Source organism: Spinacia oleracea, chromosome 4, assembly GCF_020520425.1.
Source record: "Spinacia oleracea cultivar Varoflay chromosome 4, BTI_SOV_V1, whole genome shotgun sequence".
Lineage (NCBI taxonomy): Eukaryota > Viridiplantae > Streptophyta > Magnoliopsida > Caryophyllales > Amaranthaceae > Spinacia > Spinacia oleracea.
The window spans coordinates 172,377,071-172,394,016 of NC_079490.1; the positions used below are offsets into that span (position 1 = coordinate 172,377,071).

The 16,946-nt window shown below is 33.4% G+C and overlaps 1 protein-coding gene and 1 long non-coding RNA gene across 2 annotated transcripts; one reads left to right on the forward strand and one right to left on the reverse strand.

The window, feature by feature from the left end:
* Nucleotides 1-3,753: 3,753 nt before the first annotated feature.
* Nucleotides 3,754-6,671, forward strand: LOC130472292 (uncharacterized). Its single transcript, XR_008932364.1, has 3 exons — nt 3,754-4,315; nt 4,544-4,604; nt 4,703-6,671. It is a non-coding gene; the product is annotated as an uncharacterized lncRNA (long non-coding RNA).
* A 7,160-nt stretch (nt 6,672-13,831) lies between these two features.
* On the reverse strand, nt 13,832-14,707 carry LOC110786602 (uncharacterized). The gene has a single exon (XM_021991152.2). The coding sequence runs from the start codon at nt 14,493-14,495 to the stop codon at nt 14,016-14,018; it is 480 nt and encodes a 159-aa protein (XP_021846844.1). The 5' UTR covers nt 14,496-14,707; the 3' UTR covers nt 13,832-14,015.
* Nucleotides 14,708-16,946: the final 2,239 nt, after the last annotated feature.

Consider the following 16,946-nt stretch of genomic DNA (forward strand, 5'->3'; position numbering starts at 1 on the left):
TGAAGGTGAAACTGGTGTTGTTCATGCCACTTTTACTGAAGAGCAGTACAACCAACTAATGAAGTGTTTTAGCACTCAACAGGTTGCTAGCCAAGCTGAGCATTCTGGTTCTAGCTCACTTGGTTTAGCAACTAGCTCTCAAATCAAAGGTACATTCTGTCTATTGTCTCACTTTAACAGAAAATGGATCTTGGACAGTGGTGCCAGTGATCACATGTGTTCTGATATGTCTATGTTTACTACTCTTACTCCTATTCAACATAGACAACACACAATCACAATACCTGATGGCAAAGAATTACAGGTTACACATAAAGGACAAGTTAATCTTGGTAGCAACATTACATTAAACAATGTTTTGTATGTTCCAGGATTCAAGTTCAACTTGATTTCTATTTCTAAGTTGTGTTCTGATGATGGATGTCAAGTTTCATTCACAAATGGTGATTGTTTTGTTCAGGACCCTTCCAGGAGCAAGCCTACTTTTCTTGGTAAGCTGGAAAAGGGATTATACAGTCTTCATGATGATTTGCTCACCTCTGGGATCAGTTCCACTGACAATAAATGTGCTCTTACAAGTCTTAGTCACAGTGCTGTAGATGAAGCAAAATTGTGGCATCTTAGACTAGGACACATATCATTTGGTAGAATAAAGAACATCAAAAATGTAGATGTTCAAGGTTGTTTGGCTGAGTGTTTTTGTCAGATATGTCCTCTAGCCAAACAGACCAGATTCCCTTTCCCTTCTAGCAGTATTAAGAGTTCTAAGCCATTTGAATTGTTGCACATTGATGTGTGGGGACCTTACTCAGTGTATGATCACTCTAGGTGCAATCAATTTCTCACTATTGTAGATGACTTTACAAGGATGACTTGGACTCATCTTATGAGAAATAAAACAGACTCATTTCAGATTATGACTAATTTTCTGCTTTATATTGAGAATCAGTTTGGATTATCTGTTAAACAAATAAGGTCAAATAATGCTCCTGATTTAACTGAGGGTGCAATGAAGGAGTTGTTTCAAAGCAAAGGTATTCTCCAACAGAAGAGTTGCAGTCATACTCCACAGCAGAATGGAGTGGTTGAAAGGAAACACAGACATCTCCTTGACACTGCTAGAGCTCTCTCTTTTCAATCCAAATTGCCTGACAAGTTTTGGAGTGATTGTGTTCTTACTGCTACTTTCCTAATCAACAGAATGCCACTCAAGAGCATAGGTTTTTCCACTCCTTATGAAAAACTATTCAATCAACCACCTGATCTTTCTTCTCTTAGGGTATTTGGTTGTTTATGCTACACTGGAACTATTAAAAATCACAGATCAAAGTTTGATCCTAGATCAGATCCTTGTGTTTTTGTTGGTTATCCAGTACATCACAAAGCTTACAAACTTTTCAATCTTGATACTCACAAACATATAATTTCTAGGGATGTTTTGTTCCATGAAAAACACTTTCCCTTTCATTTTTCATCTAATCCTAAAGATGCATATTCCACTCAGTTTTTTCTGCCACTAGCTACTCCCTTTTCAGATATTTCTTCTTCCTCTCCTCTTTCTCCTTTCACTCAAACTCCTGATTTAATATCAGATACTTCCACAGAAACTATCTCCCCACTTACTTCACACATTACTCCTCCTTCTTCTCCCACTCAAACACCTACATTGTCTGTCTCACCACATTCTCCACCACCTGATATTTCTCTTTCTTCTTCTTTACCTGTTTCTCCACCTTTTGTTCCATCTAGAAAATCCACCAGAACAATTAAACCTCCTTCTCATTTGAAGGATTATGTTTGCCCCAAATCCACAAAACACTGGTGCAATTTAGTTGCTTATGATAGTCTGCCTGATCATCACAAAGTTCTAATTGCTGCACATATGGAGTATGTTGAACCCACTAGTTACACAGAAGCTTCTGCAGATGACAGATGGCTAGAAGCTATGGATAAAGAACTCAATGCTCTACAAAAGAATCACACTTGGGATCTTGTTTTGTTACCTAAAGGCAAGAAACCCATAGGTTGTAAATGGGTGTATAGAATAAAGAAAAATGCAGATGGTTCTATGGACAGATACAAGGCCAGACTTGTTGCTAAAGGTTTTACACAAAAATATGGTATTGACTATCATGAAACATTCTCTCCTGTGGTTAAAATGAGCACTGTCAGATGTTTAATATCCCTTGCTGCAAGCAGAAACTGGAATTTATTTCAGTTAGACATCAACAATGTCTTTCTTCATGGCAATCTTGATGAAGAAGTCTACATGAAAGTTCCAGAAGGTGTTTCTGCTCCTAAAGGTTATGTTTTCAAGCTGACAAAGTCTCTCTATGGTCTTAAGCAAGCATCAAGGCAGTGGTTTGCAAGACTTGTTACTAAACTTCAGCTAAAGGGTTTCAAACAATCCAAAAGTGATTACTCTCTTTTCATTAAGAAGGACTCTTCTGATATCACCATTATGGCTGTTTATGTGGATGATATCATCATCACTAGTTCCAATGAAGCTCTTATTGCTGATATCAAAACTCATCTTCACCACACTTTCAGTATTAAGGACATGGGTCTTCTCAACTTCTTTCTAGGGATTGAGGTCAGCAAGTCAGATGATGGATATATTCTCACACAGAAGAAATACACCAAGGAATTGTTGCATGCCTGTGAACTTGATATTTCAAAGCCTGCAGTCACTCCTTTTCCACTCAATCTTAAACTCTCTCCTGATGGAGAAATTTATTCTAACCCTGAACTCTACAGATGTTATGTAGGCAAGCTCAACTTTCTCACTCACACTAGGCCTGATCTGGCTTTTGCTGTTCAATCTTTGAGTCAGTTCATGCATACTCCCATATTGCCTCACATTGAAGCTCTCACTCGCACACTTAGGTATGTCAATCATACTGCTGGACAAGGGATTCTTCTTAAAGCCACTGATCAGTTAACTTTGCAAGCTTTCTCAGACTCTGATTGGGCAGCTTGTCCATCTACAAGGAGATCAGTCACTGGTTATGTTCTTTTACTAGGTAATTCTCCTATTAGTTGGAAGTCAAAGAAACAATCAACTGTTTCTAAAAGCTCCTCTGAAGCAGAGTATAGGGCTATGTCTCATGCTGCTGGTGAGGTTACTTGGATGGTTCGTTTGCTCAGTGAATTAGGTGTTAATAATCTCAAACTTGTTCTTCTTCACTGTGATAACCAAACTGCTTTACATATTGCAAAGAATCCTATCTTTCATGAAAGAACTAAACATATAGAAGTGGATTGTCATTTTACAAGGGACAAGGTCATTGAGGGCATGTTGCAACTAAGTTATCTTCCTACACACAACCAACTGGCTGACATCTTCACTAAGATCCTTCCTAGTGCTCAACATAGGATTTTATCTTCCAAACTTGGCATGGTTAACATTCAACCTATCCCAAGTTTGAGGGGAGGTGTTGGTATATGCTCTCCTACCAGCTCATCTATATGCCAGCATCAGCAACATATCAACTCAGCAAGCTAACTGCTACAACTTACTTCTTCTAGAAGATTTCATGGTGTAACTGACTTCCTAGTTTTTAGGGATTCTGTTATTTGTCCAAAGCTGTAATCATCTTGTCATGATTAGTATTAGATGCTGACATGTACAGTAGGATCATTGTGATTGGTTGTTAGTTTGTTAGGTGTATTCTGGTTGGTTGAGACAAGTCACCACTGTTGTATATAAGCTGAGAATCAGTTGTAAGATGAAGCTAAGCAATAACAGATTGTTTTCCTCTCTTGTTCTTTCAATAATTTTCTCTCTCAAAGAATTCCTTAGAATTCTATTAGTAACTTCCCTTAATTATGTAAAAAAAGTTTAATAATCATGATCCTAAGAAATTTAATAACCGGCTAGAAACCGCTCCTTAGAACAAAAAATTATTCCAGCAATCCAGCGTCTCCTTCCCACTACTAACTTCCACCAAAAATTAATCCATTAGAATAAATATCTATCATGAATTCAGTTCCAATCAGTATAATTTTACAGGTAATTATGGTATTAGTCGATTCAATTATTTACATTGTACCTTCTTTTGCTGCAAGCCTGAAAATATTTTCTTAACTTTGCGCATATTTGTCTACTTATTACTCTTACCGTCTTACGTAGTATAATTTAAAAGTTTTAGTTTACTCTCCAGTTATATTCGTCCAATTATAACTCTCATAATTTTCCGAATGGAATCGAATCCAGTTACGTCTAATCGATTAACATTTTAATTTTTTTTGAGAAGCAACTAAGGCCATGATTATGACTGCAGAGATGTCCGATCTTGATTCCAATACCCATGGAGTAAGTATTCTTAGCTAGGGAGTACTTTAGTTTGTTTGTTTTTAATTAATACCGGTTATTTTGTAAAAATTTGATTTTGGATACTTATCTTTTGGTGTTTTTTTTATGTTAGGAATATAGATTTATTAAACATACAAGGTAAATTGAGGTGCTTTCATATAAAATCATGGTGGGTGTTGACTGCAATTTGAAAATAGGTGCATGTAGATAAGACAATTTTTTTTTCAGGATTCAGTGGCAATTCTATGGTGGGCGTTGCTTTATTATATCGTTCTCATAATTTCCAAAGGTATACTCGGCTTCCAATTCAGTATAATGCTCTGCTCTTCATACTTATTTTTGTTATTAACACAAAACTTCCTTATTTAAATTTTTTAATGTGAGCAGATAAATTTGGATTAATGGACAGATTACAAATATTTACAGTTGTCATGGGTTCAGTTCGTCATTTCTTTCCGATCATCAGTCGGTAATCAGCATTCTCATCATCCAAGTTGTGAGTGATTTTTAAAAAAAAGTTGGACTTGATTATAATCTTAGTTAGCAACCTTTTGAGTCCTTAAATTTAGAATTTGGTTTCTTTGGTTTTTAGCCCTTTTGATGCAGTAGCAGTTGCTGTAAAGAAGGACAAACCTCCGTAAAGTTGGTGGTTGTGTAAACTCTAACTCTTTTAATTTGTTAGTCCTAGCTTTGCATCAAAAATAAATAAATTAGAATTTTGTTTGGTTTCTTACTGAATCAAATAGTCTTTTCGATGTTTTTGGCTCGATTACGATTACATCAGTTTTAAACTTTTGAATAATTTAATTTATGAAATTCAGTTAATTCGGAATACATTTGATCTATTTGAAGAGAAATATGAAGGTTGAAGGACATTGGGGGAGTATAGGTACAACATAGCATCATTTTGTTCTTTATATTTTATTTTTATTTTTATTTTTGGTAAGTAAGAGAGAAGTATTATTCATACCAAATGATTACAGTCTAAGGATCAAACAAGAAGCAAACTTCCTCTCAAGATCCCACCCAAACTACAACCAGGAGGCACAAAACAAACCAATGGAAGCCGCAAAACAACCAAAAAAAGACTAATTGTACAGCAAAAAGCTATCTTAGGGAGACTACAACTTATCAAACCATCATTTTATCTATGGTATTTGAGTAATGATATTGAAATTTAGTGTCTTAATGTTGCGTGTCGGAGCAATTGACGAAGAAGTTACTAGGTTGTTTGAGAAACGTATTTTAGGCTGCATCGGTTATACATATACTTCGTATATAAATCCATTTTTAAAAAACTTAACCATCTCTTCTTTCTATTTCTTCTCTTTCTAGGTGTTGAACTATAATTGACTTATTAATTTTAGCAACTATTCTTCGCTTAGTAGAGCTAATTTTCATGCACAATATACATTAAAAGATCACAAGATGATATAAATTTGAAAGCGAAAAAATCACATCAAAACTAAATTCCATGTATACTTAAAAAAATCACATGGTATACATTTGATAATTCGATGGTTGGTGGTGTGAACGGTTTCAAACTTTCAATTGACCGAAGAGAATGCAAGCTGGATTTTAGTAATCATAGGTTTCTAGCACAATATTCGTATTCTATACTTTAAAAAGTCTTACGGGGTACTATTAATTGTACGTAGTTTAAGGGGGTTTTTATTCGACGTCCTATTCCGCTAAAAACGTTCTCATTTTAATGGTGAAATTACACTACTACCCCTATACACATTTCCCTCCTCCCCTTCCCCTCTCACCTCAGCCCTTCCTTCCCTGCCGTCAATCACCACCACAACCACAAACCGCACCACACCTTAACCACCACCACTGCACACACTGCACCAGCCGTTGATGGGTCCCAAGAGAACACCTCCACGCCGCTGCCGTTGATGGGTCCCACGAGAACACCACCGCGCCGCTGCCGCTGCTGGATCCCAGGAGAACACCACCGCACGCTGTCGTTGCTGGGTTACAGGAGATGCAAAGGCTGAGATGCCGCCAGAGGGGGACAATCGACCCGCCGACCAACCTCCGCCTGCGTCGCGGCTGGGCTGGGCTTGGTATGATTTCGATTTTTTTAATATAAAAATTAAAACCCATGTGCCGCCCGGAATTGGCGATGGTGGCCATGGTGGTGCCGCCTTGAAAAAGCGTTGGCGACCATGGTTCAACCGCAGATCTAGGGCGGTTGAACCATGGCCGGCACCGCTATTCCAGGGCGGCACCACCATGGTAACTTCCGCCAATTCCGCCAAAGAGTCCTGTCGCCGTCGTCCCTACCTCCGCCTGCACCGCGGCTTAGAGTGGTAACGGTTTTAATTTTTTTTTGTTTTTTGAACTTGACGCTGCCGCCCAGAAATGGCTTCCGGGACCGTGGTTGTGCCGCCCAAGAAAAGCGGAGGCGACCATGGTTCATCCACAGATCTTGGGTGGTTGAACTATGGCCGCCGCCGCTTTTCCAAGGCGGCACAACCATGGCCCCAACCGCCAGTTTTGAGCGGCAGTCAGTGTTTTAAAAAAAAAAATTAAACATTTTATTTCTAAACATTTGTTTAAATTTTATATTTACATTTTAAAAAATTATTTTAAACCTTTTATTTCTAAATATATATTTACATAATTATTTTTTCTAAGATATTTTTAACAGATTGTTTTAAATAAAAATTACCTGATTTTTTACAATTTTTTTAAACAGATTTTTGAAATGATTTTTTAAACGAATTTTAAAATTTCATAATTTTTTAACAATTACATAATTAAATAAAATGCAAATCTAATATAATCTAATATAAAGGAGGCATATTTGCTGAAATATTAGAGCGCCACCTAGGATTACTATTGATTTCGGCCAATGAAAAATAAGATTTCTAATTTATTTTTGAATTAAAAAAATTGAGTGCCATGTAGATAATTAATTAGGTGCCACGTAGATATTTTAATTAATTAATCATTAATATAAACAACTCCATAAAAATCAAACACTCTAATAATTAAAAAATAAATCTAAAATAATGTTAAAAAAAATATCCGACAGTTATGATTCACATTAATCTTTAAAATAAAAATCGAAATTAAATTTCTTGATGAAAGATAAAATATTTTAATCTAATTTTGCATTCCGTGCGTGGATTATCACAAGGTAAAAGATAATGCCATGAAGTTTAGAAAAAAAAAACATACCAATCTCCAATCCCCCTGCCCCTTAAATACAATCCCCCTGCCCCTGCCCCTTAAAAAAGATAATGCCATGAAGTTTACGAAAAAAAACATGCCATGAAGATAATGCTCTTTTTTTTGCTTTATTAATTATTTGTTCTTATTATTAACTAAGTTTTGTTGTTTTGACTTTTTTATTACTACCTAGCACCGAGTAATAAGTTGTACGAATTATTAATAATTCCTGTGTATCATGTAGCGAATTAATAATCAGGTATGATTTCATGATTTTTTCCCTAACAGTTTATTTGTTGGTCATTAATGAAAAAAATTTGTGCAGGTATATTCTACACGTAATCAAGGTTTCGTTCTGTTTTCAATTTCAACAATCTATGTTTTGAAAGCAAGAATACATGGATTAACAATAATCTCCAAATACATCAAGGTATTGCAAATTTAATTAAAATTGGGTTTTTTGTAATTTGGTTACGTTTCAAATTTAATGGTCCTTAACTTTTATTATAAGTTTGCTCAATGGTACATTTCGATGTACGTTAATCCAAAAATTCATGATTTCGTAGTACTTCGTACTAATTTATTTCAGGTACTCCGTATCATAAGGTGTATATATATATACTTCCTATAAAGTAAGAAAGAATTTGTAGAGAATGAATCAAACAAAAAAAAACATACGAAGTTACTACTTACATAGCATCAACAACAACATACTACTATGTATAATTGTATTAAAATGTTATAGCTTCATTATCAATGGTATATACCGTTAATTAACTGAAATCCCAAAACATTGAGTTATCTTTAAATGGGTGAATGGAAATTTAATTAAAAGTTGTCAATTTCCATAATTTTTACTAAGCTATAAAACTTTAGATTAACCTCAAATAGTTGAAGTCATAGGCTTGAACACAAAGCCAACAATCGCTTAAATTTCCTTATTACTACAAATAAATATGTAATTAATATTATTCAGATTTTAAAAATAAAAATAGATAAATAAGCACTCGATAAAAGATAATAAAGAGATCAATTTTGCTAGGAATAAGAAAGATAAATAAATACTAATTAAAAGATAATAAAAGAAACAATATACAATTATTCCCTTTCAAAAGATTAAGATAGAATTGTAAACAAAAAGAATTATACGAGGAGTAGGTCTTTCTTAAAGTATTTTATTTTAAAAAAACACTACAGTAGGGTTGAATAAGATAACGATAGGAGTTATCTTAAAGTTTTTATTTTAAAAAAGAAAAAAATTGTTAGTAATAATTTTCACGTGGAAATTGGATAGAATAGAAAAAATAGATAGAATAGTCGGAGGATAATCTTTACGTATTTTGTTGATTTTTCAATGGAATTACAAGAATAACATATTTGTCTTTCTTTGGCTTTAATTTTGATTTTTTGTGTGAAATCTATGTTCATTATTGAACTCTCTTTGTTTCAAACAAAATACATGCCTAATTGTCTAACAAAGTAAAAAATAACCAGGTCTAATTGACGTTTATCGATCTTGTAGCGAAACGGTGACCTTGAAACTCTTCCAAAAGTTTATAGAATACGCATAATAGGTTTCAAATCTGGTAAGTCCTACTTAAACTAAATAACCAGATAATAAAATCGTATCTGAAATATTATATTACGTAGCAGTAATTCAGTAAATAAAAGTCCTACTAAACTAAATTCCAAATAATACTTAACTCGATCTTTGCCGTTATTGAACTAACCATTTCATAACTCGGTGTACGATGATATAATAAGGCAAAAATGTACGAAAATTGACAAATCCGTGCATCGCACGGGCTTTAATGGTTAAATACTAATCTAAAACAAATTCAATCTAAAATCAAACACTAATCCAATATTAGAGCACCACGTATAAAATCTAATGATTTCGGCAATTGAAAAATAAAATTTCAAAATAATTTTTGAATAAAAAAAGTCGAGTGCCACGTAGATAAATAATTAGGTGCCACGTATATTTTTTTATAAATTAGTTACTAATATTACGCATATACAAGTTCATCCGAAATCAAACACTCTAATAATTAAAAAATAAATCTAAAATGAAATTCAATCCATAATAAAAAAAAAACTAATACAAATTTAAACGGGGCTGCCGGATTTTATTTCCCGGAAAATATTTTGATAAACCGGGGAAGGAGGGAGGGTGAAAGTTTATAAGGACACAAATGTCCTTTCAAGTAAAATACGCGGGCGTTATTAGCGTACGAGGATGTCGAATAGCGACACACTAGTTTAATCCTTTAAATTTTAGTAATCATAGGTTACTACTTTTTAGCACCATATTTGTTTTTACCCGCTATACTTGGTATTTTATAGGGTATTGATAAAACTATTGCATGTAGTTTAATCCCTTAAATTTTCTATCTTTTTAGTTTTCAACATTATCAATGTCCCGTGCTAATGCACGGGCACATACTAGTTCCAAAAAAGAAAATGCTCTCAACAAATCTGATTGAGCCACGTGTCAGATTTATCCACCAATCACAAAATAAGGTGCAAATTGTAACGCCTCTTTTATTTAACGGCTAATTTTAGCACAAAAAACTTAATAAAAAAAATAAATAAATTATACCAACGGTGATAAAATTTCAAGATTTATAAATAGAGACCCATTTTGCCATATTTTGACACAATTTTAAAAATTATTTTTCTCAAAGGGGTTCAATTAAATTTAGAGTATTAAAATATATAAATATCGAAATATATATAAAAATAACGTAAATAAACAATTTAACGTAAATAAAATAATTTTTCTTAATTAATTGTTAGAATTCATTTAAGTTATTAATATTATAGAATAATATACAAAATGATGGAGTATGTGGGAGATAAAAAGTGTGGTAAATAGTAAAAGTAAGAATAGTGAGGAGTTTTTTTTTAGTTCATTGGTGGGATGAATTTTTGGTAGAAAAATATGTTTGTGAGGAATGTGATGTGAAGGGGTAAGAAAGTGGTAGAGAGATAGTGGTGAATTTTTTTTTTCCCTCATTGATGAGAGTGGTCTTACAGACTTACACTGGGCCTTTGTGCTAACAGGATTGTCAATTTGGAATAATGTTTTGTGCGAGTTCATATCTATTTTCATAGTTCATACGATTGAATGCACAATTTCGATTCACCTACGCTTTTGTCGGATTATCGGTTTAATCAGATCAGTTTTTGATAACATTACTTGTATAAATGTACAATCTTGAAATTAGGGACCTGTTTGGTATCGTTTTTTGTTTCCTATTTTCTGTGTTTACATAAAACCAAAATATGAAAATCGTAAAAAATAGTTTCCAGATTTTTATTGTCGGTTTCCAAATCAATATCATTACTGTAGATATAACTATTTTTTAATTTATAATTCAATATAAATCATATGACTTTTATAAAATCAAAAAATTGAAAAATGACATTGATATGCATTGGTGCAGTGGCCTACCAAAACAATGTTGCATGGTGCATTTGTTAGGTTGTCCCTCATTTAATATTTTTGGTTGCTAAGATGTCTAATCTTCTAAGAATGGTTCAGATCATTTTTTAATACTATACTCTGTATACGATACACGTGTAGTTTTTCACCGTCAAGTTAAGGTCGTTATACACATTTAGCGTCTCTCGATGATACTATTTTTGTGTCAAAAAAGAGAGAGGTAATTATCAGTTAGAATCGACAAATCTGTTTAAAACTCCTTGCACATTTCAAATGAGATTGAACCCAATTGAACCAATTCAAAAAAAAATGTTTGATACTTTACTTGACTTTTCAGTATATGTAGAGCATTTAAATTGTTGGTGTTACTTTGATAACAATCAACACTTATAACTTTATGTAGAGCTAGTATTAGCCTATCAAGGCTTCCTTTGAATACAAGCAAGTATTAGCCTATCAAGGATTATGCACGACGGCCCGATTCGTCCCGACATGAGGGCCAGTGACTTGGGCCATATTTTAAAATTTCCAGTTCGACATGGACTAGCCCGTGTAGAGTGTCTTTGATTGACAAGGGTTGGGCACGTTCAGACCATGGGTCGTGGGTCTGAACGGGCCCGGAACTCGAGCCAGCTCACAACCTTCTGCAAAAGTCAGTAGATCTATCCCCAATTCTCCATAGTAGCTAACCGATTTGAGTGAGGTAAAAAAATCTCACACATACACTGAACAATATTACCATCGCAGAACTTCCAAAAGGCTTTGCCTATTAAAAGTTGGGTTTCATTGACTCAAATAGATTTGCATTAACTCGTATAGATTTTCGACGAGACCTAAATAAATCCTACGTAGTACTTCAGTATTATTTTCGAAAAAGTTTTATTATGCCTAATGTTAGATGTTATTAATCGCCAAAGTTTGCTATATGGACATATGGTTTATTTTTTCAATGATGCAACCATTTATATACTCGTATAAAGGATAAGATATGCAAATAAGATCACCATGTGAGGTTTTAATTATGCGCAGAAAAAGAGGATTATGTGATTAATAGAGTAATGAGTGCGGAGTTGTTAACATAATGATGGTTGGAATAAGTACAATTAATATAAGTGGAAAAAGGAACTACTAGCAACATGTGAGGATGGGGCCATATAATTTTGGATTTTATCCGCAAAGGGTAATTAGTAAAGCAAATTCTTACCTAAAGCATAAGATTGGCATTTTGGGGCCCTATTCGATTAAAAAAAAAAAAAAAAAAAAAACCTCATTTTAATTCAAGTAAATTGCTTGTTCTTCCTTTTATTAGAAGGCAATTCTATTCTTCTTTTGATCTTTTTGGTAGTATCATTCTTGAATAAAGAGCTTTATAATCATTTTGAGAGATGCTACTTTGGTTGATTTTTGTAGAGGAGTACTCTACTCGTTATTCTCAAGTTTGAAATATTCAAGATGTTTTTTAAACGATAATTTATGTTGGTAAACTTTTTCGAATTAGATCCTATTATGTTTACCTTAGTTCCACTTATTTTAAGATTAGAAAAAATAAAAATAAGTTTAAACAATTTTGGATGAGGAAAAATAAAGAAATTGGGAGCTACCCAAATATTATTTTAAATTAAATAAAGTTTGATAATTTTTAATAAATTTAGATAAGTTTAAAAAAAATGGTTCATCCCAGTTTGTGTTATTATGAATTGTGAAAAATGGTTGATCAGGTTAGTTAAGCTCCATTCTATTCGTCTTATTTTGTTTGAATTTGTTTTATCTATAAAAACATATTTAATCTGAAATTTATTTTAGTGATTTTGAAATAATAATTTTTATTAAAATGAAAAAGTTATCACTAAAAAGTAGATAACTTTTATCTATAAAAGTGTAACTTTTAAGCATTTTTGATTAACTATTTTATTTCGATGTACAATATTTATTGCACACAACTTGTAAATAAGAATTGTGAAATCAAAATAAGTCGAACAAAATATAACCTTAAGGTAATTACTCCGTATGACTTTAACTTATACTCTCCGTCTCTTTTTGTTCTTTACGTTTGGTATTTTACACGCGTTTTAATGACTAATTAATGTGCATTGAGATTCCTCTGTTTTTATTTAAACAAGACAAATTATGTTTATTTTATAATGTTTTCACCTTTATCAAAATTCTGATATTGCGAAAATGAGAAAAATTTAATGTCCCAATGGAAAATTGTGAGAGATTAAATGACCCAATGAATTTAATTGGTTAAAATAGTAATTGGACACACATTTTGATAGAATATTAAGGCATTCATGTGATAATATAAAAGGAAATGTAAATAACATTTTGGGACACCAAAAGAAAAAGTAAAAAAAAAAAGAGACGGAAAGAGTACTCCATACTATTTATTTCAATTCCAAATGTCAATAAAACTTTATCACCAATTCTTAAATGGATTTGGTCCACACTAAATTTATTGTGGACTATGCATAAAAGAATGTCAGCAACTTATTTCTATTTTATTTTGACATGTGTATTAGGATTACTATGAAAAAAATATCAAATTCGTGTCGTTGGTTCATGTTGTGACGGAATAATGTTATTTCAGTTAAGAATTCACTTTTAATGATACAAAAAATAGTTACTCTATCTAAGAATTTTGGTAATTAACTTATTACAGTCACTATATGAAAATAAAGATCCTTATGTATGTAAAAATGTGCTAAATAAAATTACTCCGTATTAATTTTGGGTCTACACTAATATTATTATGGAACAAGTCCACGTAAGAGTAATCCAAATTTTATTCAAAATTCGTAAATTTTCAGATTGGATTGGGATATATTTGTAGATGAATAATTCAACAATGTGATATGAAGAAGTACAATAATTCAAATGAAAAGATATACCAGTATACCAGTGGCTCACCGCTCATGATGGCCACCAAACTACTCAATCGAGTGACTCAAATTAACAACTCTTTTGAGCATTTCATTCCACAAAAAACACCAACATCTCTAAGACTCTAACAAACAAATACGGATTACAATAATAAAATTAATTACTTGGTATTATAAAACAAATGTAAAATTAAATTTCCTGTTTATTGGGAACAGTGGCATTATCAACAGTAACGGCAGAAACAGAGGCAGAGTGATTGACATTATCACTAGCAACCGCTGACGCCGACGATGCTTCCGATATACGCCTATAAAAATTAAGCGCAAACAAAAATGCCGCAGCCAATAGTAACACGACACCTATACATCCACAAACCACCGTCGCAATCATCAACGCCTTACTCAGTTTTATCTCTTTTCTCTTCCCCGGCGACTCTCTCCACCACGTGTCCGACGACGCCGTTTCGTTCATACTGCCTACAATAGCCGGAGGTTTTTTCTCCGGCGGTGAGTCTTGGTCACCGAAAAATACCACCATATCCGGCGACTTCTCAGGGAGGTTCTGGAATGGCAATCCATGCTCCGATGGCCGAAGCTCCCGCGATTCTCCGACAACAATTACCAGCAAAATTAGCAATGTAATGATTGTAATCGAAAATAATCTCTCCATTAAACCTGATGCAAAACAGTTTTGAAGGTCGGTGAAGGAGAGAGAAGAGGGATAGTGTGAAATGAGAGACAAAAATGGAATTAAAATGTTGAGTTTAATTTATTTAGCTTTGGCGTCGCGTGATTTTGTGTCGGGTAAAAATAAAAAGAGCGGGGCCTGATAGAATGAACTAGCATTGGTATTTGGTAGACTGAAGAGAAAGAAAAAGACATGATCTCGCCGCTGTATTTTTTGTCATTTTTTTATTCTCCGGTGATGGCGGTCAAATTTTTGAGAATTCGCGGTAACTCTTGTTCTTCTTCATTCCTTTGTCCTTATTACTTTTTGACTTTATAGGCCCCGTTTGGTTCACCTTATTTCTCCTGATCTGGTTTGATCTGATCAGATCTGGTCTAATCTGATCTGAATTTATTTTTTCTGATATGATCTGATCTGAACTTATTTTTTCTGATTTGATCTGATCTGGTCTGATCTGATTTTTTAAAATTGAGTTTAAACAAAAATCTATATTTATTAATATTAAACGACTTACGTGTAAAATAAATGTTACACAAATTTATAATATTGTTATTATTTATTTGACTTTGCTCATGATTTAACTATTCCTTATATTAGATAGACATAGACATGATCTAGATAGAGGGGTTCTGGACATACCAGTTCTGATCTGGATATGATCTGTACAAATCGGTTCTGGTTTGGGGATGATATGTACAAATTTGGTTATGAACTGGATATGATCTGGAAATATCGGTTCTAATATGGACATGATCAGTACAGATCTAGACATGATCTATATAGAGAAGTTTTGATTTGGACATGATTTGTAAAGACATTTCTAATTTGGACATGATTTGGACAGATCGGTTTTGATCGAAATAGATCGATTCAAATTTAGACATGATCTGGACATTATCTATGCAGATCAATTCTAATCCAAACATAATTTGTACAGAGTCGATATCTAGACTAGTTCTAATCAGGACATATCGATTCTGAACTAGACATGATTTGTACAAATTGGTTCTGATCTGAACGACATGATTTGTAAGGATCGGTTCTGATCTAGACAAGATCTTTGCAGATCTAAACATGATTTGGATATGATCTGTACAGATCTGGATATTATGTGATCATACCGGTTCTGGTCTAGATATATAATGGTTCTGATCTATAAAAATCAGTTCTGATATGGACATGATCTGATCATATCGTTTCTGATCTGGACTTAATGGTTTTAATTTGGACATGATGAATTTGAATGTTTTGTTAATGTTTTTTTATGCCTTAAATAATAGATTTTAATTGTATCGAAAACAACATTCTTTACTACTAAATCAATAATAGTAATAAAATTATAGTAATAATAACAATGATATAAATAATACTACTACTAATAATAATAACAATAATAATAATAATAATAATAATAATAATAAAATTAAAAATAAAATAAAATACCGATGCGTGTTGTGTTACCGGTTGGGGGTTCCTTTAATTTGTTCTTTGTTACGGCGCCATGTTCTGCTTGCTCCAGGGTCTTTGCGGGAGACACCTTTGGTGATCATGCGGTGTCATGTGCTGGCATCGTGGGTATTAAACATCGGCATAATGTGGTTCGGGATACCCTTGTTGATGTTTGTTATCGGTCTGGGATTTCGGCCGGAAAGATGTTGATATTGGTCTATCGGGAGAACGATGGAGCTCTCCGACCAGCAGACGTGTTGCTCTACTCTTGGGATCGGGGTTGTGATGTGTGTGTTGACTTGACGGAATCTTCTCCTTTGACACAATCTGGGTTGTCTGACTTTTTCCCGGGCCGGGTTGTGTTTGATGCGGCTATTCGGAAGCAGGTCAAGTACGAAGCACGTTGCAGGGCAATTGGTTATGGCAATCTTCCGTTCTCTTTCTCTTCTTTGGGGGAGCTAGATAAGGATGTTGTTGCGTTGCTGAAGCGGGTTCAGAAATTTTTTAGGACTCAGGACATTTGGGTTCGTGTTGTTGCTCATATTTTCACTAGGATAGGCTTTGCTATAGCCAGAGGACTAGGGGCCAGATTGTATCTCGACTTCCCACTAATTATTTGTAAAATATTTGACTTAGTTAGCATTTAATTATTAATAATAATAATAATAATAATAATAATAATAATAATAATAATAATAATAATAATAATAATAATTTGGTCTGGTCTGGTCTGATCTGATCTGAACTTATTTTTTCTGATCTGATCTGATTAAATCTGAAATAAGTAATAGGGTCCTGAAATAAGGTGAACTAAACATGGCCTTGGTTTTGTCCTAATTCATGGCAAATTACAGTTCTGTCCTATTTAATATTTGAAGAAAAACACATCCAATATTGCCCATAATTATGCTTTTGGGTTTTTTTGTAGCCTTTCACACTCCCATACAAAAAAATATTAAACCCTCGCCAATTCAGAAATTCTAA